This window comes from Lutra lutra, chromosome 6, assembly GCF_902655055.1.
Source record: "Lutra lutra chromosome 6, mLutLut1.2, whole genome shotgun sequence".
Taxonomy (NCBI): Eukaryota; Metazoa; Chordata; class Mammalia; order Carnivora; family Mustelidae; genus Lutra; species Lutra lutra.
The window spans coordinates 100,306,929-100,333,559 of NC_062283.1; the positions used below are offsets into that span (position 1 = coordinate 100,306,929).

The window sequence follows — 26,631 nt, forward strand, 5'->3', positions numbered from 1 at the left end:
ACTTTTTTGGAAGGGTCTGAGCAAATCAGAAATACAGACAGATAAACAAAGAGTACACTGCATCCATGAGGTGGAGATTAGCCAGTTCTCAAATATTCATGATTATAAGGATAGAAATTGTGTGGGCAATTGAATACATTACTGAAAAGTTGAGACACTGAAGTACACAAATGTACAAAAATATGAGAGAGAGTAGGAGTAGTTCTAGTTAACTGTATGGTTGAGTAAGTGGTGAAATCCAGGCCTTTGTCATTAGCTTTGTGACTCAAATTCAGTGAAAGATATCAAATAGGTTGGCAAGTTCATGTCCTTTTTCTGTGATTAGTGAGATTTACAAAAAAACTGAATCAAGCCTAAAGTACCAAATCTGACCGTGCTGATTGTCCACCAAAAAACCCCATTCTCCCTTTTCCTACAATAACTGTATTAGAGCTGGGAACTGGTTACCTGGCTAGCTGGTATTTCCCAAACTCCTTTGCTGTTAGATATCACCTCCCGACTAAGCTCTCTCCATGTGAGCAAAAGAACATGGCATGCCACTTCAAGTCTGGGCCTAAGACAATGGACATACATTCCACCCCCCTCTTCCCCTTCCCACTACTGGAACCTAGCCATGGCACATTGTAGTTTGACACATAAACAAAGACATTACAGTTGTGGATCATGAAGCAACAAGATAAAAGGAACCTGAATCTCTGAATCTGAGTCCCATAGATCTGTCCCACTGAACTCTGGATTATTATGTGAGAAAAAAACTTCTCTAGTCTTTAAACTACTGTATTTTGGGTTCTTTTTTTTTTATAGCCTTACACAGACTGTTTCAGAAAAGAAAGTATATTATGAAGGGAAAGGTATAGTATTCAATGACAATATATTCTAATAGGAGGTACATTGAATTTTTTCCCATAGCTATCTTTTGCTGAACGCTGGACTAACCTTATACCAGTGTAGAAGCCATATTGGTGCCCATCCATATTCCCTGGATTTTCAGCGTGCGCTGGTGAAATTCCCACTCTGGTACCTGCATCCCTGTGCCTCGATGCTCTTCTTCCAGCCCTATGCAGGTGCAGACTAAAGTGCTAAGGAATTAATATCCTCAGGAGCAGCCCTCAACCCATGACCTCCCAGGAGTTGGTATACTAATACACTACCTCTCTCACCCTATTGGATGGGATAATTCTGAGATGTGTGATTTTGCATCAGCTTTCCAGAGCTCCTCTATAGAGTGAAGCTCCAGGTACCCTTTGTGGTAGCTGGCTTACCCATGTACTTCCTTCCGGTTGCCTTCTGGTTACTCAATCAATTCCTCCACTTCCCTATCATATTCTCTGAACTTCCCAAATAAACTAATTTCACTCAAGTCATTGCCTTGGAGTCTGCTTCTGGGAGAACACAAATTAAGATAGCCAGTTTCTTCATACTCACAATCTCAGACAAAACCATTCTCCAACCATAGTCTTTATTATTAGATAGTATTATATTATTTTTATGGATGAAGTAATCAAATTTGTGTGAGTTAATTAAGTTAACCAAGGTTAGTGTCAGAACTAGAATTGGTTGGAACCCAGGACTATCTCACATAAAAGTTTTTGCACCTTCCAATATACTAGACTCTACCAGAAGTGGAAGTTTTCTAATTGTCTATTGATGCAAATTTCAGCAGATGATAATGTTGGAAGTTTTATGATTAGATGATATATTTCAGGGAAACTAGGAAAAATAGATTCTACATTAGTCTATAATATTTAGTGTTAAGTAAAACACTTCTGATAACACTTTTTGTTAAACAGACATAATTTTTTAGCCTGAATAGGAAAAAAAAAAAAAAAGCAGTTTTCAATTACTTGCTAACACACATTTATTTGGCTCTTTTGAAATTAGTCAAACCCTCACCAGAGCCACCTAACTTGAATAAATCTGCTTCTTAAAATGGTCTGCATAGATAGACTCTTTCATTTAGGAACCTAGCTCTACTTACTTCCCTATCCAGACTTGCATAGAGAAAAGGCTAGTAGATGAATACACATGAAGACATAAATAATTCATAAGGCTGGGGGCTCAGGAATTTTTGTATTTGAACAATTAATCAATCTATGGAATTAATAGAATTTTGGTTTAGAATTTCAGAAGTCAGTCAACAAGTAAAATTTAGAGATATTTGATGAGACAAAGTTACCCTTCCTGTATTTTTTCCTAATCCAAGTACTCGTAAGACTAGTTCTACATGAGGCAGGCATATAAAGAGGATAATCAAAATCTGAGGAAATAAGAGTTTCTTTACCCTGTATTGTATTAACAATTTAACCTGTGCATTCTTTTTTGTTGTTTGTTTGTTTGTTATTGTGTTATGTTAGTCACCATACACTACATAATTAGTTTTTGATGTCGTGTTCCATGATTCATTGTTTGCTTATAACACCCAGTGTTCCATGCAATCAGTACCCTCCTTAGTAACCATCACCGGGCTCACCCATGCCCCCACCTCTCCCCTTCTAAAACTTTCTGTTTGTTTCCCAGAGTCCATAGTCTCTCATGGTTCCTCTCCCTCTCTGATTTCTCCCCCTTCATTTTTCCCTTCTCCTAATGTCCTCCATGCTATTTCTTATGTTCCACAAATAAGTGAACCTATACATTCTTTTAGATTTTAAGTTAATATTCTTCCAGGAAAACCCTGCACAGTTGTCACCCACAGGCAATACACCAGATTACTAAATGTTGTATATTAGCATGGAAGTATTACAAGAGCTTAAAGAAAAAAGAAGCTGTTTACTCTTCACTACCACTAGATATAATCTAAACATTACATTCCTGAAAGGATATGCAGTATCACTTACATTCTGTCTAGGCAACTGCATTTCTCTCCTGGTCTTAGCTGAACTGTGCAACATGAGCGTAAGCTTTGGTTATTTGAGGTAAACAAACCCTGTGGTCAACGCCTGCTTCAGCTGAAGCTAATGTCAATATGGATGGGCATGGAGGAGAATACTAAAAGTCCAAAAACACTGATTATCTTCAGAAAATGAAATGAGTCAGTTCCTACCCATATTGATGTCAGATTTTTATACAGAACATGACATCACATAAAGTCTGAAGAATGGAAGCCAGAATAAACAGAGCTATGCATCAAAAAGTCTTAAGTCTCACAGCAGACACAGTTTAGCTAATGTAGTTGGATTCACAGAATTTTTATCCAGATAGACTATGGCAATAAAACAGAAATATGCACATTGGAACATATTTATCTACCTCATAAAAGTGTACAAAATTTTATATACAAATGCAAATAAAAGGACTTTGCCTATCTCCAGAAATGTACATGCTTTTCATTTGCCCAATGACTCACACATGAGATTGTATCAAGTTTAATTAAGTAATGAAATGTAAAACACATATATGTACCAAATGTATTTCATCTTAAAAGTATTTTTGCCTACTTAAAAAAATACTTTCAACATTCTACAGCACTTCCTAGATTTTAAGCTCTCAAGAACTTAAAATATTGGCTAATTGTTAAACATTATTTAGTCAAGTGCCAGTAATGGGATAGTGGTGCTGTGATTATTACTGGGTTTTTTTTTTTTTTTTAAGTTCTCATTTATTGGTGATACAAACCAGTATTTACAGGTGGGATCACATGATCTCTTGGGTTTGCTTTACAATGCTTCAAACATTTGGGGGAAAAAAAAGATTGGAGGGTATAGATGAAACAACATAGAATGTTGAAAACTATTGAAGTTGGAAAATGAGTATAAATGGGCTCATTATATTTTTTCTATTCTCTTATATGTGTTTTAAATTTCCATAATGAAACCATAAAACAAGAAAAATATTGAGAACTGAATAAAAACCATGCAGTCTCTATTTAAAAGAGAAAATTAGGAATAGTAACAGTGAGATACATAAATTCTTATCAATAAAGATGATATGATTTTTATTTTATGCTTTACAATGACCATATTAGGAACTTTCTGTGATAATACTAATTTAGCATGCATCTGAAAGGTTTTAATTACATATAGGAACTGCACATTTTTCTTAAATATGTTCAAAAGCTATGTTAAATATTTATAAAAAGTCAGTTTCAGGACTAAAAACACGATCTTTCTAGAAAAGTAGAATAATCTCATACTCATCATTTTCCAGAAGGGACTTGCAAAGTTAGAAAGCCTCTGGGGTGAAAAGGACTCTCCAGAGAAATCCCAGACAGAGGTGCACCTTAACAATGCAGTAACCCTGTTTGCAGTTCCTCTTTGCACAAAAGTTCTGGACATTTTTCTGACAGAAGATTTTTAGGCACTATTTTTTATATATATGTTCAAGCCAGATGTCAATAATATATATCTTAATTACTAAATCATACCTCTTTTGTTTGCAGTAAGCAAGAGAAATGAAAGTTATGTATTCATGGCAGGTAAGTAATAAAATATTATGTTAGTTTAGATAGATTTTAATAATTAATAACACTATTATTAAAATTATTTTGTAGTTCTACATTAAACCTCATTTACATCTAAAGAAAAACATTCTTAAAACCAATACATTTGTTTTTCAACAAAATCATTTGCTTCAGCATCATACACTACTCCGAATGCATAGTTCTTACATTGATGAAGATGGAGCTTGAGTGCCATCTGGTGTCCCTCTTTCTCCATCCTGCAGGATTTTCCTCTGATCTTGGCCTGAGAAAATCCTCTTTGCATTAGTCTGGCACTCCAAATGCCAAATTAAAAGAAGGCATTATTTGCCAGACAGATAAATCATCTACTCAAAGACTATAGAATCCTGAACCTCATAACACAGTAATATCTATAATTCATATTCATTTTCTTCATGCTAGTTCAAATCCTGTGTGTCCGACCAATCCAAATATTCCCAGCCTGAGAAATTCTGCATTTCCTACACATCCTTCACATTTTGTGATGTCTACCCTGTTACTTATAGCTGCAGTCACAGCGGCCTCTACATGAGTGGTTCTCAATCTTGAATGCCATTAGAATCACTTTGAGAGTTAAAAAAATAATAATAATGGGGGCCCAAACCCAGTGAGTCTGATTTAATAGATCTGGAATGGGGCAACATGGATCAATAAATTTTAAAAGTTCTCCAGGTGATTCCAGTCTGATCCAGGTTATTTTGTAATGGGTTGTCTGTTCTTGAAAGGTGAGGGCTCTTTGTCCCTCATCTCTGAGACAATACATTGTGTTGGACATACTAAGAACTCAATATATGTGGCAAAGATGAAGCAACTCCGGAGTCTACATGTTTGCTTTAAAACAAGGCAAGACCTGTGTAGTAGTGCATAGAATTCTAGCTTTTTTCCTCCTTTCTTTGTATATTGATCTCAGAGATTACACTGTGTCTCTGTGTGAATATGGACAGGTAGCATTTACCAACATGTACCAGTCTACTTTCTCTTATTTAAAAAAAGAAAAAAATAAATTTAAAAAATGGGGTTATAGGTCAGCAAAGGGTGGGTTTGAGATGTTTGGGTGGGTTAAGTGGGCATTTTGACAACATGGCTTCTCCTTTGGCATGTTTAATTGTGATGTTTAATGGGCACCCTTGCAGTTCAAGATGACACTTTTAAAATAAAACTCTCTCCTAATGAAAAAAAATAATAACTTTTTTTTAAAAAGCAAGAAGAGGTCCAACTGCAACATCTTAGATTCACAAACTCTGCTGAGAGTATGCCATTATCCCATCCCCCAGAAGACTAACTAGAGGTACAAACAGCTCTTTTTTCACTGAGTTTCATGCAACTCAATTAAATAATATAGTACACAGATATTTTTTAAGTAAAGAACTATGTTGTGACAAATCTATCTATCTATATACATGTATATATGCATATGTATACATATATATAATACATGCAGAAGTCAAGAATTAGAAGATTATTTATAATAGAAAAATATTGGAAATAATCCAATGCTTATTTATAAGAGACTGGTTGAGTAACTTATAGTATGGAATGCCATGCAAACATAAAAAAGAAAAGAATAAGAGAGATCTTTATGAATTAACATGGAATAATTCCACTATATATTCTTAAGTAAATAAAATAGTCTATTATATACTACTTATGTGTAAAAAAGAAAAGAAATACATGTTTGGGTTTTTTTGTTTTTTTGTTTTTGCCAAAAACAAGAAACGAAGAATAAACAACAAAAAAATGAAGCCATTTACATTTAGAGGACAGGCGGGAATGGAATAGAAGAAATAAGCATGGAGTAACAATTCTGTGAACATACCATCTTACAGAGTTTCAACCTCTGAATCATATACTTTTTTTAGATAATCAGAAAGTAAATCAAAGGACAGTAAAAAAAAAAATACACATTAAATTGAACATAAACACAAATGGGCCTAAATGTATCAAATTACAATCAAACAGAAAAAGAATTGATTCAAGTAACTTTTGAACATATTACTATACATCTTTAGTGGAATATATTCTATGGACAAAAGTTACTTGGGCTCTATCCCAAGACCCTGAGATCATGACCTGAGCCGAAAGCAGAGGCTTTAACCCACTGAGCCACCCAGACACCCCTTGTAATATTTTTTAATTAATTTATTTTTTAGAGAGGGACAAAGTGTACACATGTGTGAGCAGTGGGGAGGGGCAGAGGGAGAGGAAGAGAAAGTCACTTAAGCAGCCTCCATGCCTAGTGTGGAGCCCAAGGCCTGCTGAATCTCAAGATACTGAGATCACAACCTGAGTAGAAATCAAACGTCCGACACTTAACCTTCAGAGTCACCCAGGCGCCCCGTTAAATTGTAATATTTTAAAAAATAAATTAAAACAAAGCAATCTCTAACACACAAAAATAAAATTATATCCAATTGGAGCTACAATCACACAGAAAAGAACTTTTCCAAGTAACTTTTTTTAAGATCTTATTTATTTGACAGAAAGAGCAAGTGAGCAAGAGCAGGGGGAATGGCAGACAGAGGGAGACGCAAGCTCCCCATTGAGCAGGGACCCCCCAATGCAGGGCTTAATCCCAGGACTCTGAGACCATGACCTGAGCTGAATGCAGATATTCATATGATTGCATATCTCTACAGAGATACACCTTAAGGATAAAACAATTGCAAAAAATATTTTTTTAACCATTTTCAGTAATCACATTGTGGACAATGATGTTATTCTGAAATTGTTCTTCAGGATAAAGCAAATGAGTAATTGGGATATGTAATTCTTTGTGTCATTGAGAACCAGGATTCTTGACATGGAAGAAAGGAAATAAAAATGTAAGAAACTTTTAGTAAAAACCCCATAGTCTTAAATTCGAATTCAATGTATTATTCAGGATTACTATTTGATGTACTATCCAGCATAATTCAGGATATAGTTCTTCTTAAAAAGAAATTCCTAGCTCTCTTCACTGAAAAGGCCTAATTGGTAATAAGCATCCCTGGAGCCTAGACTATGTTGATTGAAGTATCATTTCATACTAAAAGAAGAGAAGTGGCTGGTTCCAGGTCTACGGCAGAGAAAACATAAGGTGAGCCTTGAAGATCTTACACCACAAGGCAAGGAAATGCTCAAAGACTAGTGAAGTCGTGTCTGGATTCGAAGAAGCTTCCAGTAGCTAAATCTGGGGTAATCTGAGCACCAAAGAAGATCAAAAACAGTAAAGGATTAAAACATGTCAAATTAAAAATAGAGTCCTGATGGCATACAAAAGAAATAGAGAGAGAAAAGTTCAGGAGGCTGGTGGGAAGAAAAATTCTTCCTGATAGAGGAATGACAGCTATTAATTGTAAAGGAGTGAAAGAATTTTCTTAAACTAATCATTTTGTCTTCCCCAGTGTAATAACTGATTTGGGCAAGAAGTATTAATGGATGATAAAATCATTGGTTAAAGGTTGACGAGGAACAATATATTCACGTGGTCTCTAAGTACCCCATAAAATGCCTACCAATTTCAAAGAGGAAAATACATCTTCAAATTCGAGCCAGCTGGCAGTCTGCCCTTGACTAATGATTATCTATTTTGTACCACCAAAAGTAAGACAAACTGACTTACTGAGCTTCCTAATGTGAGGCAATAAGTACCCATCAATTATGATTCAACCTCTTCAGAAATATTTAATTTAAACCTAATCAAAAGGAAATCATAAGACAAACTCAGAATGTAAGACATTTACAATGTCATGAAAAACCAAGCAAGGTAGAGGGAATGTTCTAGATTTAAAGAGACATGGCAACAAAATATGGTGTATGAACCTTGATCATATCCAAAAAGCAAAAACAGCTAAAAACTTATTTTGTGTACAGTTGGGGAAATTCTAATATGAGCTGTAAAGTAGATGATATTATGAAAGTATTGTTTTCTTAGATTTGTTAAAATGGTAGAAGAATGTTAGGAAATGCATGCTGATTGTCATGACGCCTTCAACTTATCTTCAGATGGTTCAGCAAAAAAGCATGTGTATATATACATATATAAATTATTCATAGATAAAATATATATACTACATATATTTACATACATAATACGTTACATATGCAATTTAGAGACATATGTATTCATTATGCTTGTCTTTCAGTTCTTCTAAGTTTTTTGATTTTTCAAAACAAAAATCTAGAAGAAAAAAGAGCTATTTGCTAAGAATGTTATAAAACTGAAAAATTGTGTAAGGCAAAAAAGAAGTGCACAAATGTCATGACTTTTAAAAGATGGAGACATCATTCTCTGTTGTGGCAATCAGGAAAGAATTCATAGAAGGCAATGCATTTCTAAATGTAAAGATTTTGAGTTAATAATGACCTTAGAAATATTCTAACTAAACGTCCTCAATTTGTAGATGAAAAAACTGACACAGAGAGACTCAGTGGCTTGTCCAGATTCAACAAATGTTTAGTACAAAGCTATGGAAGTTAAAGCACACAGTCCATAGTGGTTTCCATTAATCCATTTATTGAGCAACTTCTACTCCTACTTCCCATGAGATGGACAAAGAAGGACATGTTAAATAAGAAAATGTATAAAGAATTCAATCATTATAAATTTCAATCATTACAAATTACAAATTTGGGCAAAGGAGAAGTTGGAATTGCTGGCTTTGAAAATGGAAGGGTTCTGGGACGCCTGGGTGGCTCAGTTGGTTAGGCAGCTGCCTTCGGCTCAGGTCATGATCCCAGCGTCCTGGGATCGAGCCCTGCATCGGGCTCCTTGCTTGGCGGGGAGCCTGCTTCTCCCTCTGCCTCTGCCTGCCATTCTGTCCGCCTGTGCTCGCTCTCTCTCCCTCTCTCTCTGACAAATAAAAAAAAAAAAAAAGAAAATGGAAGGGTTCATGAAACAAGGCATGTGGACAGCTGCAGAAGCTGGGAATTCCATCAGCTGACAGCCAGCTAGGAATGGTGACAACTGCAGTCCATACTTGCAAGAACCAAATTCTGCCAACAAGCCAAATGAGCAAGGAAAAGGATTCTCCCCTAGAGACTCCAGATAGGAATACAACCCTAACAACACCTTGATTTTTAGCTCAGTGATGCTCATAGTGGACATATGATCTACAGACCTGTAAGATAATAAATTTATATTGTTTAAAAAGAAATTGGTTGGGGACACCTGGGTGGCTTGGTTGGTTAAACATCCAACTCTTGATTTCAGCTCAGGTCATGATCTCAGGGTCATGAGATCGAGCTTCACATGGAACCTGCTTAAGATTCTCTCTCCCTCTCCCTCTGCTCCCCATCCCATACCCATTCACATGTGCTCTCTTTCTCTTAAAAAAAAAAAAAAGAAAAAAATGGCTGGACAAAAAAGCGAACCAGGGATTTATTAGCTCGTATAACTGGAAAGAGCAGGTATAGAGACTAGTGACAGGCCTCAGATAGCACTGGATTAGAACTCAAATTATGTTTACCATTTCCTTCATATTTTGGCTCTGCCTTTCTTTGTATGAGGATCTCAGTGTTGCTCTTTAGAGACAGATTTCCTCACAGAAACTCTAGAACTACTACTCAGTTCAGCAAATTCAGAGAAAAGAGAGGACTTCCCTTTCAGTGTTCATATATATAATCACACAGAAGGTTATTGATTGTCCTAGATTGGATCATGTTTAAAAAAAAAAAAATCCCTGGCCTGAGGGACAGAGCACCATGTGTGGCCAGATCAGGGTCACATGCAACCCCACCATGCACAGTGCACCACTCCTGCCTGCCCACCCCAGCCCTGCCAACCACATGAATGAAAGAAGGACAGATTCCCTAAGATGAAGGGTGAAAAGGAATGCCAGGTAGACAAAAACAAGAAGTAATAATACAGTGAGTAAACAACGGGAACAAATTGTAAAGGTAAAAATACCACAAACTGTTACAGGAAGTAGGAAGACCTCAATTCTAATAGGGTTCCAGGAACTAGTGAGAGAAAAGGTCCTTGAGGTGGTATTGTAGAAGTTAGTGAAATAGTGAAATGACAGGCAGAAGAAAGCAGTGCTTAATATGGTAGAAAGTGAAGAGCCATAGGCTTTGAAAGAAAGAAAGATGAAACTCAATGACATAATTTAATCCAGGATGTGGGAAGATTATCAGTCATCAGTGTATGACAGTGTTTCTCAAAGTGTAGTCCTTGGCCCACCAACATCAGAACTCACCTGGGTGCTTTGTTAAAAATGCAAAATCCTGGGTCCCACCCATATTTACTAAATGAGATTCTCTAAAGTTGGGTCATAGGTGAACATCAAAGGCATTATTTCTATATTCTAAAAGCTGAGAACAAATAGGGTTGAATTCTGGCAGAAAGAAGTGTTTAACAGGATACATTTCCAAAATGTTTTAGCTAATTGAACACCTCCTACTTAATCCTTGATGCATTGGTGTCTATTACTATCAGTGTGGTGGGCCAATAATTTAGCTGCTCTGAGCCACAGCGACCCAGGATATAAAAAGTCAAATTTGGGCTAATAACTAATCTCCTTTAACATGGTATCATGCTTTTTAAATTCTGTTTCTTGAAGCACTTCTACATCCATATGCAGTAAAGGGTTAATTCAGTAGGCTTGGGTTGTTGCTCAAACATGGCACATTCCAAAGAAAGCGCTGTCCTTTGATGCTCCTGGAAAACACTTCTGCCTTGGGGTGACCTAAGAGCGTTTTTATGTGCCTCCAGCTTTGTGCTATGCTGCAGCACTTTGGACTTTGCAAGGCTGGATCCCCACATAAAAATACTGGTTCCCAACTGACTGATGCCCAACAAAAATACTGGATACCAAGGCTCAAAAGAGTTTCCCTGGTTCACTACTTTGCACATATTGTCACATATCATTGGTGGGAGAAAAGGACATCCACCTAGGACTACACTGAGAGGCAACACCTAGAAACTTGTTCTTGGCTCCCCCAGGACTTTAGCCACGTGTATTTTCCCAGTGATGACTTCAATCTTGATCCTTTCGCTGTAATAAGCCTTAGCCTTGAATACAACAGCTTTTCTGAGTTCTGTGAGCCCTTCTAGCAAATCATCAACCCTGAGGTTGGTCTTAGGGACCACTGACACAATCAGCACTTCAACATTATACTTTCATATTGTGGTTTCCAATTCAATTAAGCTTAAATATTGCTTAAATAAAACATTTTGTATTAGTTTTTCATTCTGTTGCCCTTTGACCCAATACCTGTTAGAAATTTATCCTAAAGAGTTCATAATGAAATAAGGACAGTCCTATCTCATATCTCAATTTAAAAGTTTATTATAGTATAGTAGAAAATTGAAAACAACCTAAATTTTAAACAATACAGGTATGATTTAATGAACGATAGTAGGCCCATTTGGTGGAATAGTTATTAAAATGCTAAATTAAAGAACACAACTGTATCCAAACCATGTGTGCATATAGACAAAGATTAAAAGAGAACATAAACACATAGATGATTTTTTGTAGTATTCAGACATTTTTAAATGCTTATTATTACTGTAAAAATTGTTTTTATAATAAGCAACTAATTTTAAGAGCCAAATTGTAAATGTAATTCTTTGGTTTATGGAACTAATTCAGTATTTTTAATCTGAACTACTAAAAAACCATCTAACTAAAAAACATATAAACCATCCATTAACTAAAACAGATATTCTATGTTCTATGTGGAATCCAATTCCCAGCACAAGATTAGGAAATAAGAGAGTGGAGCAACATGTTGTAGAAAGGGACTGTATGCTAGGGTCACACCCATGTCGTTGAGCACCAACTTTACTTGCTACAAGCTATGAGGTTATGAGCAGTCACCTTCACCTTGCCAAAACTGAGTTTCTTATTGTTAAGTGGAAATAATAATAAATGCTTTTAGGGTTATTGCCACAATAAATGAGTAAAAACACTTAATGCAGTGCCTGCATAAGAAAAAGCTAAATAAATTTTCAGTCTCTGCTCTCTCCCTCAGTTCTACTCTCAAAGATTGCAGATATTAATTTACATATTTTTAAATGCTTTTCTCCTGTGACACCTACTTTCCATATCATATTCATTATAAAGTAATGTAATCTTATGGCATAAATAATGATGACCCGGTCATTATTTTATCTTAATTTTTTGGTGATTGGCTTAAGGATTGATAGGTACACACATTGCTTTTTTTTTTTTCATTTAGCTAAGTCATAAACCCAATTTTCAAAATCAAATAATCTCATCTGAACCTGTTACTAATTTTCAAATCCAAAATAAAGCAACGTTAGCCAACAAGTATTTATCAGAGGCCATTAATGAACCAAAACCAACAAAAACAGAAAAATAATGGAATAAAATAATAGTAGAAATCTTACCACAGCCACTGTCACTGCTTTCCAAAAGCTTCTGGGCATTGTATTTTGCTAAGGAATTCAAAGATGGAAAATTTTAGAAACTGTTTCTCTATTTTTAAGTGCACAACAGAAAATTGTGTTCAAATTGTCTTTCCTTGGTTAGTTCGAAAGCAAAATAAAATGATAGTGCACAAATATTTTCATCCAGTTTGCAATGTTTCATTGTATATCCAGCCTATCTGATATGTTACTTTAATTATGTTTTTGTGTGGGAAGTGTTGTCTCTTACCAAAGCATGCTCTTTATTTGGTCAAACAGGAGCTTCAGAGAAAAAAAGTAAGACAGTTTTCATTTTCTTACTGGTGGGAGTCAAATCTGCATTGAAAAAATATTTGTCATGCTTACCACATTTTTGTTACATACTTGTCTCAGAACCAGTGTACAACTTTGAAGGAAGAAGAATGGCTGTTGTGTATAATGTTGGAGAAGTATTCTCTGCCACCCATCATCTCTCCTACAGTATAATCAGGCCAAACTTTCCAAAATATAACTTTAATTCTGAATCTTGCTCAAAATTTCCTACACTTCCTTTTGTTTCTTACTTGACAACCAGGCTGTCCAGCCCACCTTCAGTGATTACTCTCAACAAAAGCACCCCAATAACAAAACTAGTCCACCTCTGTACTTTTCTCATCCTGCTACAACTGGTTAGAATCACTTTTATCTAAATCTTAATCATCTCTCAAGACCCAGCTAAAGCCCTCTATCATTCATAAGACCTTTCCCAGTCCTCATGGTTCACACATTAGCTCTCTCTGAATGTCCATAGCAGCTTTTATCTGAACTTTCCTTTTGGCATTTAATAAAATACTCTCTTGTGCCCTTGCCAAGTCTTTTTTTGATCCACCTTCTACTCCAGTTCCTGGAAAATAGTAACTGTATACCATAAAAACAAAGATGATTATTATATCTGTGGCAGATTGTATTATTGTTCAAAATTATTCACTCCTTCCTTTATGAATAAAATGTTTCCCCTTCACCTCTGACCCTTATGAACTTTGGGCTTGGACATCTGACTTGCTTTAGCCAATGGAATATTTGCTATGCATCAATTCCAAACAGAATTTTAAAGGAATTACAAGATTCTAAAAGTTTCTTAGCTCCTGTGCCCACTACTATCAGAAAAGCATGTTGTGCATAAGGTTTTCCTCTAGCTTAAGTCCCAGAGTAAGGAGGAATATGGAGGAAATTCAGCCTTCAGTCTGAGGAACAATCACAACATCCAACTAGTAGCTGACAATGTGAATGTGAATAAGAAAGAGATATTTATTATTGTGAACTGCTGAGAATTTGAGATTGCTTATCACATACTGAAAGCTAACTGATATAATAACTAATATTTTGTAGGTACTATGTTCTATATCCACAATATCTCATCTAACCAACACAATAATCCTATGTGTTAACATATGAGAAAACAAGGACAAGAGAGGTAGAGTAATTAATCCAAAACACACAGTGCTGTAAAATTTTAGTATCTGACACATCTAGCTTTGAAGTTAGATTCTGCCACTTATTGAATATAATATTATAGGCATAATATAATCTCACTAGAATTCAGTAGTACATAGAATAGAGAAAATCCTTAAGTTCTTCTCACTGCACTTCTAAGGGCTGTTGGAAGGATTAAATTAAATAATGTGAATGACTAAATAATTAAATAAAGAAGTATATCTTAAGTTATGTCACCTCTATATTAGACCCTTAGATAGTTAGTCCCCTAGCTAGTTAGTTATGTCACCTCTATATTAGACCCTTAGATAAAAACTTGGTATGGGTAGTTTAGGAAACATGTATGAAAAAGTGAGGAAAGTGAGGTGGAGAATGAAAAGGTCAATAAAATGTTTAGGTTACTATTTGGGGAATTGGGCTCAATCCCACTAAGGTAGGTATAAGTGGAATATCTCTCAGATAGTTTAGTGCCTATCATGCCCAACCCTTTCACAAATAACAACAACAAACCTCAGACAAAACCAAAACAAAACAAAAACAAACAACAACAAAACAAACAAACAAAAAAACAAGGAAAAACAGGAAAGTGAAATCACTGGAAAGTGAACCAAAAAAATGTGAACAAGTGGATTCTGGAAGAATCAAAACTTGGAAGGACCAAAACAGGTGAGTTTCCCACCATTACAGATGTTAGGTACCCTGAGGGCAGGCTGAAGTTAGCACCACATAGTGTGTCTAAAACTCTAGTACAAAGCAGTCTTTCTGGCCTAAAAAATCAGAGGATGGAATTTAGAGCAGCCACAGATCCTGGAAAGTTGGGAGAGCGGGAGCTAAAAAAGAAGTAAATCAGAAAGTAGGAGCCCTGAATTCTGTTTATAAACTCTGTTACAGTCTCTAAACCACTCATGAATGGGGCAGACTCTAGTACCTCAGCTAAAGACAAAAGGAATGAACAAAGATGAGCTTCTGCTTAAGACAAAGTGTTTACAGTTTAAGTTTGACCAATGTTCCACTCAAAAATATAATGAACAATTTTTGGAGAAACATAGAGTCTCACTAAATAACATTCTACAATGTCCAAGACACAATAAAAAATTGCTCAGTTTATAAAGAATCAGAGAAGTGTGACCCATTTTCAAGAGACAAGACCATTAAGCAAGACCAATTCCAAAATTATATACATGCTCAAATTAGCAGACATGAATTTTATTTTTTTTAATTTTTTAAAAATATTTTATTTATTTATTTGACAGAGAGAGAGAGAGAGAGATCACAAGCAGGCAGAGAGGCAGGCAGAGAGAGAGAGGAGGAAGCAGGCTCCCTGCTGAGCAGAGATCCCGATGCGGGGCTCATCCGAGGACCCTGAGATCATGACCTGAGCTGAAGGCAGAGGCTTTAACCCATTGAGCCACTCAGGTGCCCCAGCAGACATGAATTTTAAAGCAGATTTTATAATTCTGTCCATTGAAATCAAAAAAATTCTGTATTAATAAAAACATAAAGAATCTCAGCATTAAAAAAAAAAACAGAAGCTATTAAAAAAAAAAAAAAAGAACCAGCAGGAAAATCATGAACTAACAAAAATGCAATTTTGAAAATAAAATTTCATTGGTGTGCTTAACATCATATTGGATATTATAGAAGAAAGAATAAGGGAACTTGAAGATAGGTCAATAGAAATTATCCAATGCTAAGGACAAAGATTTTTTTGTTGTTGTTTTATATTATCAAGTCTTTAAAAACTTTAGAACAATAACAGAAGTCTAACATACATGTATCAGAGTCCCCAGAGGAAAGCATAGAAAGAAAGGGGAAGAAAAAATATTTGAAATACAATCACCAAAATCTTCCAAATTTGGTGAAAGACAAAAATTTACAGATTCAAGATGCTCAAAAGGAGAAATAAAAGAAAGCCACACCCGAACACATCATAGGCAAACTGCTAAAAAGCAACAATAAAGAGTAAATCTTTAAAGCAGTCAGAGAAAAATGATACATTGCAACTATTTGACTATGAAGTGACTATGAACAGAACTAATTTGACTATGAACTGACTTCTCATCAGACGCTGTAGACAGAGCACCTGGGTGGCTCAGTGGGTTGAAGCCTCTGCCTTCAGCTCGGGTCATGATCCCCGGGTCCTGGGATCGAGCCCCACATCAGGCTCTCTGCTCAGAGGGGAACCTGCTTCCCACTCTCTCTCTGCCTGCCTTTCTGCCTACTTGTGATCTCTCTCTCTCTGTCAAATAAATAGATGGAATCTTTAAAAAAAAAAAAAAGCTGTAGACATCAGAAGACAAGTAAAACAATGTTTAAAGTGCTGAAAGAAAAAAATACTCTGTCAATTCATTATTCTGTTTCAATGAAAATCTCTTTCAAGTATAAAGTTAAAAATAATATATACTTTTATGCAACAGAAAACAAACTATAAAAAATGTAAAAAACAAAAATTCTGTGGGTTGAAAAATTGAAACCAAGTAGAAACTTAAATCTTCAGGAAGATATAAAGAGCTTTAGAAATGATTACAATGGATAGATATAAAAGACTATTATTGTTCTTTTTAAAAACTATGACTATTTAAAGCAAATATGATATTGTCTTGTGCAGTTTATAATATATGTTGATGTAAACCACATGACATCTATAGCATAAAGGATGGAAAAGGAGGTAGTTAATTGATCTATAGAATTGTATGGTATGGTTTTTACACTTTTATGTCAAGCAGCCATATATATTTTTTATATAATATATGTTTTATATATATATATGTATATATATAATGCAAAGAGATCTAGCTAAAAAATCAACAGATAAATAAAATAAAATTTTTTTGAAGATTCAAATAATCAAAAAGAAGGCAGACAAGGAAGAACAGAGGAATAATAGAGGACACAAACAAAAAATAAACAATAAAATAGCAACTTTAAGTCCAACCACATCAATAATTACATTAAATGGTAATGAACTACTGGGGTGCCTGGGTGGCTCAGTCAGTTAAGTGTCTGACTTGTGAGCTTAGCTCAGGTGTTGATCTCAGTGTTGTGACTTTAAGCCCCTCATTGAGCTCCATACTGGGCATGAGCCTACTTTAAAAAAAAATGTTAATGAACTAAATACTCCAATTAAGAGGCACAGACTGGGGCGCCTGGGTGCTCAATGGGTTAAGCCTCTGCCTTCAGCTCAGGTCATGATCTCAGGATCCTGGGATCGAGTCCCGCATCAGGCTCTCTGCTCAGTGGAGAGCCTGCTTCCCCCTCTCTCTCTCTCTGCCTGCCTCTCTGCCTACTTGTGATTTCTCTGTGTGTGTGTCAAATAAATTTAAAAATCTTAAAAAAAAAAAAAAGAGGCACAGACTGTTAGAATGAATAAAAAAGTAAGAACCAACAATACCCTGTCTACAAGAGATTCACTTTAAATATAAAGGCACAGGTTGAAAGGAAATGGAAGGAAAAGTCATGCCATGAAAATAATAATCATGAGAAGACTGAAGTGACTGTATTAATACCAGACAAAATAGACTTCCAAAAGCATCCCACCAGAGAACAAAGAAGCTATTGTAGCAGACACTTTGGTACGTTCTTGTCCCTCTTCTCATTTCAGCTTCAGTCATGATAGAAACTTCTGTGCATGCTGAATCCACCCCACCTCAAGCACTGGAGCCATGTTTCCCTACTTTTCTGCCCACTGCCTTCTAAAGCTTGAGAAGTTTGAGCAACCTACACATAGGCCTACCTCAAAAGTGTTGGGGAATTAATGTCCCTTGTGACAACATTCAACAAACTAGAAGTGAGGATAGCAGATAATTATAGATATTACAAGCCTCCAGTCCCCAACCTTCTATCTACTTAGAGACAGGTCAAGCCTTCCTTTCTACTCTAAAGAAATTCCCAAGTCTTCTACACTTTCTGGCTATAGTGCCAAAAGGTGGCAAAAATTGGATACTGATTCAGCTCCACTTTTTTTCTTTTCTTCCTTTTTTTTTTTCCCAAAAGTAATAGAAGTTTAAATTCACCAACACTTTATTCTTCTAAGGATCACTTCCACAAACCATAGCAATCTCTTTTCAGACTCTGCCACCCTTTAGCTACTTGTACATCATGTGCTACCTGCCAAAGTTTCTGTCCTCTTTCATCAGAATCAGCTTTGAGTACAAAGACTCTACTTAGTTTACCTTGATTTCATTACCTTTTGATTAACACTCCCAACCAAAAGTCCCAAAGAAGTATAACGTCATCTTTCATTCCCTCTATAACATTAAATTTTATGTTGTATAGGATCTGGAGAATGACCATAAGCACAAACCGTACAGGAATTTGTAATTTTTTCCTTTTTTTTTAATTCTTTTTTTTTAAGATTTTATTTATTTAGTTGACAGACAGAGATCACAAGTAGGCAGAGAGGCAGGCAGAGAGAGAGGAGGAAGCAGGCTCCCTGCTGAGCAGAGAGCCCGATGCGGGACTCGATCCCAGGACCCTAGGATCATAATCTGAGCCGAAGGCAGAGGCATTAACCCACTGAGCCACCCAGGCACCCTGTAATATTTTCTTGACCAGTAGCCAACTTTAATCTACTCAAGAATCTCTTCCACTCACAAGGAAAAGGTGCTACACTCCTTTTATCTAGTTAAAAATCCCTCTGCAAGGAAACATTCCTGCTTCAAAAGTGTTAATCTCCCTCTTCAGCCAGAAAAATGTAAACAGTCTCTTATCAAACATTTTCATGCAGGTGCCTGGGTGGCTCAGTCGGTTAAGCGTCTGCCTTCAGCTCAGGTCATGATGCCAGGGTCCTGGAATTGAATCCATATCGGGCTCCCTGCTCAGAGGAGAGCCTGCTTCTCCCTCTCCCTCTGCCTGCCACTCTGCCTACTTGTACTCTCTATCTCTATCTCTCTGTCAAATAAATAAATAAAATCTTTAAAAAAATTTTTTTCATGCATCTTACATTTTTGGACCATAGTCTAATCTATCAAATGTATGAGTGTATAAGCTTGTCTAGAATGACTTGTCTGTGCTAGCAGCCACTAGGTTCCAAAGAAGTTCCTAGTGAGAATATTCCATCCACTAATTTTAACAGGCAAACTTCACCAAACTCTACCTCACTCCAAGTTAATACCTGCATGTTTATACCTCATGTCTCAAAAAGTTACCTTGGGCCCGGTCTTGTCACAGGCACAGATGGCATTTCCCTCCTCCAACACTGCCAGATAATTCCCACTAAAGTCATTCCTTACTATTACTTAATACAACTATCACTTAATACAAAAGAAACACTCTCTGGGTAAAGAGGATTGGAAGATATAGACTTCCAGTTATGGACTATATAAGTCATGGGAATAAAAAACATAGCATAAGGAATAGAGTCAATGATACTGTAACAGCACTACATGATGAAAGATAGTACACTTGTGGGGAGCACAGCATAATGTATAAACTTGTCAAATCACTATGTTGTACACTTGAAAGTAATGTTACATGTGTCGATTATACTCAAATAAAAAGAAAGAAAAAAATTTTTCTGATTTATTGTCCCAGAACATTGTAACAAAGGTAAAATCATGACTCTTGTACAAATATGTAAAATAGATATGTATTTTACTTAACATATTAATTAATAAGCAAATGATTAAGGGTCTTTTGTGGTTCCATACAAATTTTAGAATTGTTTGTTCTAGTTCTATGAAAAATGCTGTTTGTATTTTGATAGGGATTGCCTTAAATGTGTAGATTGCTTTGGGTAGTATAGACATTTTAACAATATTTTTCCTTCAATCCATAAGCATGGATGTCTTTCCATGTCTTTGTGTCCTCTTCTATTTCTTTCATCAGTATTTTATAGTTTTCAGAGTATAAGTCTTTCACCTCTTTGATTAGATTTATTCCTAGGTATCTTATTATTGGAATGCAATCATAAATGGGATTTTTTCTTAATTTCTCTTTCTTCTGCTTCATTATTGGTGTATAGAAACACAACAGATTTTTATAGTTTCATTTTGTGTCCTGAGATTTACTGAATTCATTTATCACCAAAAACTTACTAGTTTTTTGGTGGAGTCTCTTGGGATTACTATATATATTATCTTTCATCTGCAAAAAGTGAAAGTTTTACTTATTCCTTACTAATTTGGATGCCTTTTATTTCTTTTTGTGGTTTGGTTGCTGTGGCTGGGACTTCCAGTACTATGTTGAATAAAAGTGGTAAGAGTGGACATCCTTGTTGTGTTCCTGACCTCAGGGTAAACACTCCCAGTTCTTCCCCATTGAGGATGATGTTAGCTATAGGTTTTTCATATATAGCCTTTCTTATGTTGAAGTAGGTTCCCTCTAAACCCATTTTGTTGAGGGTTTTTTACCATGAATGAATATTGTACTTTGTCAAATGCTTTTTCTGCATCTATTCAAATGATCATATGACTCTATTCTTTCCCTTATTGACATCATGTTGATTGATTTGTGAATATTGAACTACCTTTGCCATTACAACCCAGTAATAAATCTTACTTGATCATGGTGAATCATAATCTGATGTATTATTTTATTGTAACCTAATGTATTATTGGATTCAGTTTGCTAGTATTTTGTGGAGGATTTTTAAATCTGTATTCATCAGAGATATTGGCTTGTAGTTCTCTTTTTTTGTGGTGTCTTTATCTCATTTTGGCATCAGGGTAATGCTGGCCTCATAGAATGAATTTGGAAGTTTTCCTTCCTTTCACATTTTTTGGAATAGTTTGCAAAAAAATAGGTATTAACTCTTCTTTAAATGTTTGGTAGAATTCACCTGTGAAGCCATCTGGTTCTGGGCTTTTGTTTGTTGGGAATTTTTCTATTAGTGATTCCATTTATTTGCAGGTAATCAGTCTGTTCAAATTTTATTTCTTCCTGTCTCAGTTTTGGTAGATCATACATTTCTAGGAATTTACTATTTCTTCTAGTTTGTCTGATTTGTTGCCATATACTTTTTCATAATATTCTCAAAATTGTTTGGATTTCTGTGGGTTTGTTGTTACTTCTCTCATTTTTTATTTAAAAAACATTTGAGGGGTCCCTGGGTGGCTCAGTTGTTGGGTGTCTGCCTTTAGCTTGGGTTGTGACCCTGGGGTCCTGGGATTGAGCACCACGAGGCCTGCTTCTCCCTCTCCCACTCCCCCTGTTTGTGTTCCCTCTCTCACTGTCTCTGTCAAATATATAAATAAAATCTTTTTAACAAAAATTTTTTTTAGGGGCGCCTGGGTGGCTCAGTGGGTTAAGCCGCTGCCTTCGGCTCAGGTCATAATCTCAGGGTCCTGGGATCGAGCCCCACATCGGGCTCTCTGCTCAGCAAGAAGCCTGCTTCCCTCTCTCTCTCTCTCTCTCTCTGCCTTCCTCTCCGTCTACTTGTGATCTCTCTCTGTCAAATAAATAAATAAAATCTTTAAAAAAAAATTTTTTTTTTAATTTTATTTTTTATAAACATATATTTTTATCCCCAGGGGTACAGGTCTGCGAATCGCCAGGTCTACACACTTCACAGCACTCACCATAGCACACATCCTCCCCAATATCCATAACCCCAACCCCCCTCCCCCCATCAACCCTCAGTTTGTTTTGTGAGATTAAGAGTCACTTATGGTTTGTCTCCCTCCCAATCCCATCTTGTTTCATTTATTCTTCTCCCACCCCCTCAACCACCCATGTTGCCTCTCCTCTCCCTCATATCAGGGAGATCATATGATAGTTGTCTTTCTCTGATTGACTTATTTCGCTAAGCATGATACCCTCTAGTTCCATCCACGTCGTCGCAAATGGCAAGATTTCATTTCTTTTGATGGCTGCATAGTATTCCATTGTGTATATATACCACATCTTCTTTATCCATTCATCTGTTGATGGACATCTAGGTTCTTTCCATAGTTTGGCTATTGTAGACATTGCTGCTATAAACATTCGGGTGCATGTGCCCCTTCGGATCACTGCGTTTGTATCTTTAGGGTAAATACCCAGCAGTGCAATTGCTGGGTCATAGGGTAGTTCTATTTTCAACATTTTGAGGAACCTCCATGCTGTTTTCCAGAGTGGTTGCACCAGCTTGCATTCCCACCAACAGTGTAGGAGGGTTCCCCTTTCTCCGCATCCTCGCCAGCATCTGTCATTTCCTGACTTGTTAATTTTAGCCTTTCTGACTGGTGTGAGGTGGTATATCATTGTGGTTTTGATTTGTATTTCCCTGATGCCGAGTGATATGGAGCACTTTTTCATGTGTCTGTTGGCCATCTGGATGTCTTCTTTGCAGAAATGTCTGTTCATGTCCTCTGCCCATTTCTTGATTGGATTATTTGTTCTTTGGGTGTTGAGTTTGCTAAGTTCTTTATAGATTTTGGACACTAGCCCTTTATCTGATATGTCATTTGCAAATATCTTCTCCCATTCTGTCAGTTGTCTTTTGGTTTTGTTCACTGTTTCCTTTGCTGTGCAAAAGCTTTTGATCTTGATAAAATCCCAATAGTTCATTTTTGCCCTTGCTTCCCTTGCCTTTGGTGATGTTCCTAGGAAGATGTTGCTGCGGCTGAGGTCGAAGAGGTTGCTGCCTGGGTTCTCCTCAAGGATTTTGATGGATTCCTTTCTCACATTGAGATCCTTCATCCATTTTGAGTCTATTTTCGTGTGTGGTGTAAGGAAGGAAATGATCCAATTTCATTTTTCTGCATGTGGCTGTCCAATTTTCCCAACACCATTTATTGAAGAGGCTGTCTTTTTTCCATTGGACATTCTTTCCTGCTTTGTCGAAGATGAGTTGACCATAGAGTTGAGGGTCTATTTCTGGGCTCTCTACTCTGTTCCATTGATCTATGTGTCTGTTTTTGTGCCAGTACCATGCTGTCTTGATGATGACAGCTTTGTAATAGAGCTTGAAGTCCGGAATTGTGATGCCACCAACTTTGGCTTTCTTTTTCAATATTCCTTTGGCTATTCGAGGTCTTTTCTGGTTCCATATAAATTTTAGGATTATTTGTTCCATTTCTTTGAAAAAATGGATGGTACTTTGATAGGAATTGCATTAAATGTGTAGATTGCTTTAGGTAGCATAGACATTTTCACAATATTTATTCTTCCAATCCAGGAGCATGGAACATTTTTCCATTTCTTTGTGTCTTCCTCAATTTCTTTCATGAGTACTTTATAGTTTTCTGTGTATAGATTCTTAGTCTCTTTGGTTAGGTTTATTTCTAGGTATCTTATAGTTTTGGGTGCAATTGTAAATGGGATGGACTCCTTAATTTCTCTTTCTTCTGTCTTGTTGTTGGTGTAGAGAAATGCAACTGATTTCTGTGCATTGATTTTATATCCTGACACTTTACTGAATTCCTGTACAAGTTCTAGCAGTTTTGGAGTGGAGTCTTTTGAGTTTTCCACATATAGTATCATATCATCTGCGAAGAGTGATAGTTTGACCTCTTCTTTGCCGATTTGGATGCCTTTAATTTCCTTTTGTTGTCTGATTGCTGAGGCTAGGACTTCTAGTACTATGTTGAATAGCAGTGGTGATAACGGACATCCCTGCCGTGTTCCTGACCTTAATGGAAAAGCTTTCAGTTTTTCTCCATTGAGAATGATATTTGCGGTGGGTTTTTCATAGATGGCTTTGATAATATTGAGGTATGTGCCGTCTATCCCTACACTTTGAAGAGTTTTGATCAGGAAGGGATGCTGTACTTTGTCAAATGCTTTTTCAGCATCTATGGAGAGTATCATGTGGTTCTTGTTCTTTCTTTTATTAATGTGTTGTATCACATTGATTGATTTGCGGATGTTGAACCAACCTTGCAGCCCTGGAATAAATCCCACTTGGTCGTGGTGAATAATCCTTTTAATGTACTGTTGAATCCTATTGGCTAGTATTTTGGCGAGAATTTTTGCATCTGTGTTCATCAAGGATATTGGTCTGTAGTTCTCTTTTTTGATGGGATCCTTGTCTGGTTTTGGGATCAAGGTGATGCTGGCCTCATAAAATGAGTTTGGAAGTTTTCCTTCTATTTCTATTTTTTGGAACAGTTTCAGGAGAATAGGGATTAGTTCTTCTTTAAATGTTTGGTAGATTTCCCCTGGGAAGCCATCTGGCCCTGGGCTTTTGTTTGTTTGGAGATTTTTGATGACTGTTTCAATCTCCTTACTGGTTATGGGTCTGTTCAGGCTTTCTATTTCTTCCTGGTTCAGTTGTGGTAGTTTATATGTCTCTAAGAATGCATCGATTTCTTCCAGATTGTCAAATTTGTTGGCGTAGAGTTGCTCATAGTATGTTCTTATGATTGTCTGTATTTCTTTGGTGTTAGTTGTGATCTCTCCTCTTTCATTCATGATTTTATTTATTTGGGTCCTTTCTCTTTTCTTTTTGATAAGTCTGGCCAGGGGTTTATCAATCTTATTAATTCTTTCAAAGAACCAGCTCCTAGTTTCGTTGATTTGTTCTATTGTTTTTTTGGTTTCTATTTCATTGATATCTGCTCTGATCTTTATGATTTCTCTTCTCCTGCTGGGTTTAGGGTTTCTTTCTTGTTCTTTCTCCAGCTCCTTTAGGTGTAGGGTTAGGTTGTGTACCTGAGACCTTTCTTGTTTCTTGAGAAAGGCTTGTACCACTATATATTTTCCTCTCAGGACTGCCTTTGTTGTGTCCCACAGATTCTGAACCATTGTGCTTTCATTATCATTTGTTTCCATAAATTTTTTCAATTCTTCTTTAATTTCCTGGTTGACCCATTCATTCTTTAGAAGGATGCTGTTTAGTCTCCATGTATTTGGGTTCTTTCCAAATTTCCTCTTGTTATTGAGTTCTAGCTTTAGAGCATTGTGGTCTGAAAATATGCAGGGAATGATTCCAATCTTTTGATACTGGTTGAGACTTGATTTAGGACCAAGAATGTGATCTATTCTAGAGAATGTTCCATGTGCACTAGAGAAGAATGTGTATTCTGTTGCTTTGGGATGAAATGTTCTGAATATATCTGTGATGTCCATCTGGTCCAGTGTGTCATTTAAGGCCTTTATTTCCTTGTTGATCTTTTGCTTGGATGATCTGTCCATTTCAGTGAGGGGACTGTTAAAATCCCCTACTATTATTGTATTCTTGTCGATGTGTTTCTTTGATTTTGTTATTAATTGGTTTATATAGTTAGCTGCCCCTACATTAGGGGCATAGATATTTAAAATTGTTAGATCTTCTTGTTGGACAGTTCCTTTGAGTATGATATAGTGTCCTTCCTCATCTCTTATTATAGTCTTTGGCTTAAAATCTAATTGATCTGCTATAAGGATTGCCACTCCTGATTTCTTCTGATGTCTATTAGCATGGTAAATTCTTTTCCACCCCCTCACTTTAAACCTGGAGGTGTCTTCGGGTTTAAGATGAGTTTCTTGTAGGCAACATATAGATGGGTTTTGTTTTTTTATCCATTCTGATACCCTGTGTCTTTTGATTGGGGCATATAGCCCATTAACATTCAGGGTAAGTATTGAGAGATATGAATTTAGTGCCATTGTATTGCCTGTAAGGTGACTGTTATTGTATATTGTCTCTGTTTCTTTCTGATCTACTACTTTGAGGGTCTCTCTTTGCTTAGAGGACCCCTTTCAATATTTCCTGTAGAGCTGGTTTGGTATTTGCAAATTCTTTCAGTTTTTGTTTGTCCTGGAAGCTTTTAATCTCTCCTTCTATTTTCAAGCATAGCCTAGCTGGATATAGTATTCTTGGCTGCATGTTTTTCTCGTTTAGTACTCTGGATATATCATGCCAGCTCTTTCTGGCCTGCCAGGTCTCTGTGGATAAGTCCAATGCCAATCTAATATTTTTACCATTGTACGTTACAGACTTCTTTTCCCGGGCTGCTTTCAGGATCTTTTCTTTGTCACTAAGACTTGTCAATTTTACTATTAGGTGACGGGGTGTGGACCTATTCTTATTGATTTTGAGGGGGGTTCTCTGAACCTCCTGGATTTTGATGCTTGTTCCCTTTGCCATATTGGGGAAATTATCTCCAATAATTCTCTCCAACATACCTTCTGCTCCACTCTCTGTTTCCTCTTCTTCTGGAATCCCAATTATTCTAATGTTGTTTCATCTTATGGTGTCACTTATCTCTCGAATTCTCCCCTCGTGGTCCAGTAGCTGTTTGTCCCTCTTTTGCTCAGCTTCTTTATTCTCTGTCATTTGGTCTTCTATATCGCTAATTCTTTCTTCTGCCTCATTTATCCTAGCAGTGAGAGCCTCCATTTTTGATTGCACCTCATTAATAGCTTTTTTGATTTCAACTTGGTTAGATTTTAGTTCTTTTATTTCTCCAGAAAGGGCTTTTATATCTCCCGAGAGGGTTGCTTTAATATCTTCCATGCCTTTTTCAAG

The 26,631-nt window shown here is 36.4% G+C and overlaps 1 protein-coding gene and 2 long non-coding RNA genes across 4 annotated transcripts in view; 2 read left to right on the forward strand and 1 right to left on the reverse strand.

Moving 5' to 3' along the window:
- Positions 1–26,631, reverse strand: part of FILIP1 (filamin A interacting protein 1) — a 235,154-nt gene that overhangs the window by 199,435 nt on the left and 9,088 nt on the right. For both annotated transcript variants that reach the window (XM_047732373.1, XM_047732372.1), the window contains exon 2: positions 12,771–12,818. In XM_047732373.1, the coding sequence (XP_047588329.1) occupies positions 12,771–12,809 (39 nt within the window). In that variant the 5' untranslated portion in view covers positions 12,810–12,818. The remainder of the gene's footprint in view (positions 1–12,770; positions 12,819–26,631) is intronic.
- The window catches only part of LOC125101864 (uncharacterized), a 66,208-nt gene that overhangs the window by 14,390 nt on the left and 25,187 nt on the right, over positions 1–26,631 (forward strand). The window lies entirely within an intron of this gene.
- On the forward strand, positions 5,649–14,065 carry LOC125101865 (uncharacterized). The gene is made up of 4 exons (XR_007127959.1): positions 5,649–5,723; positions 7,373–7,511; positions 13,068–13,085; positions 13,182–14,065. It is a non-coding gene; the product is annotated as an uncharacterized LOC125101865 (long non-coding RNA).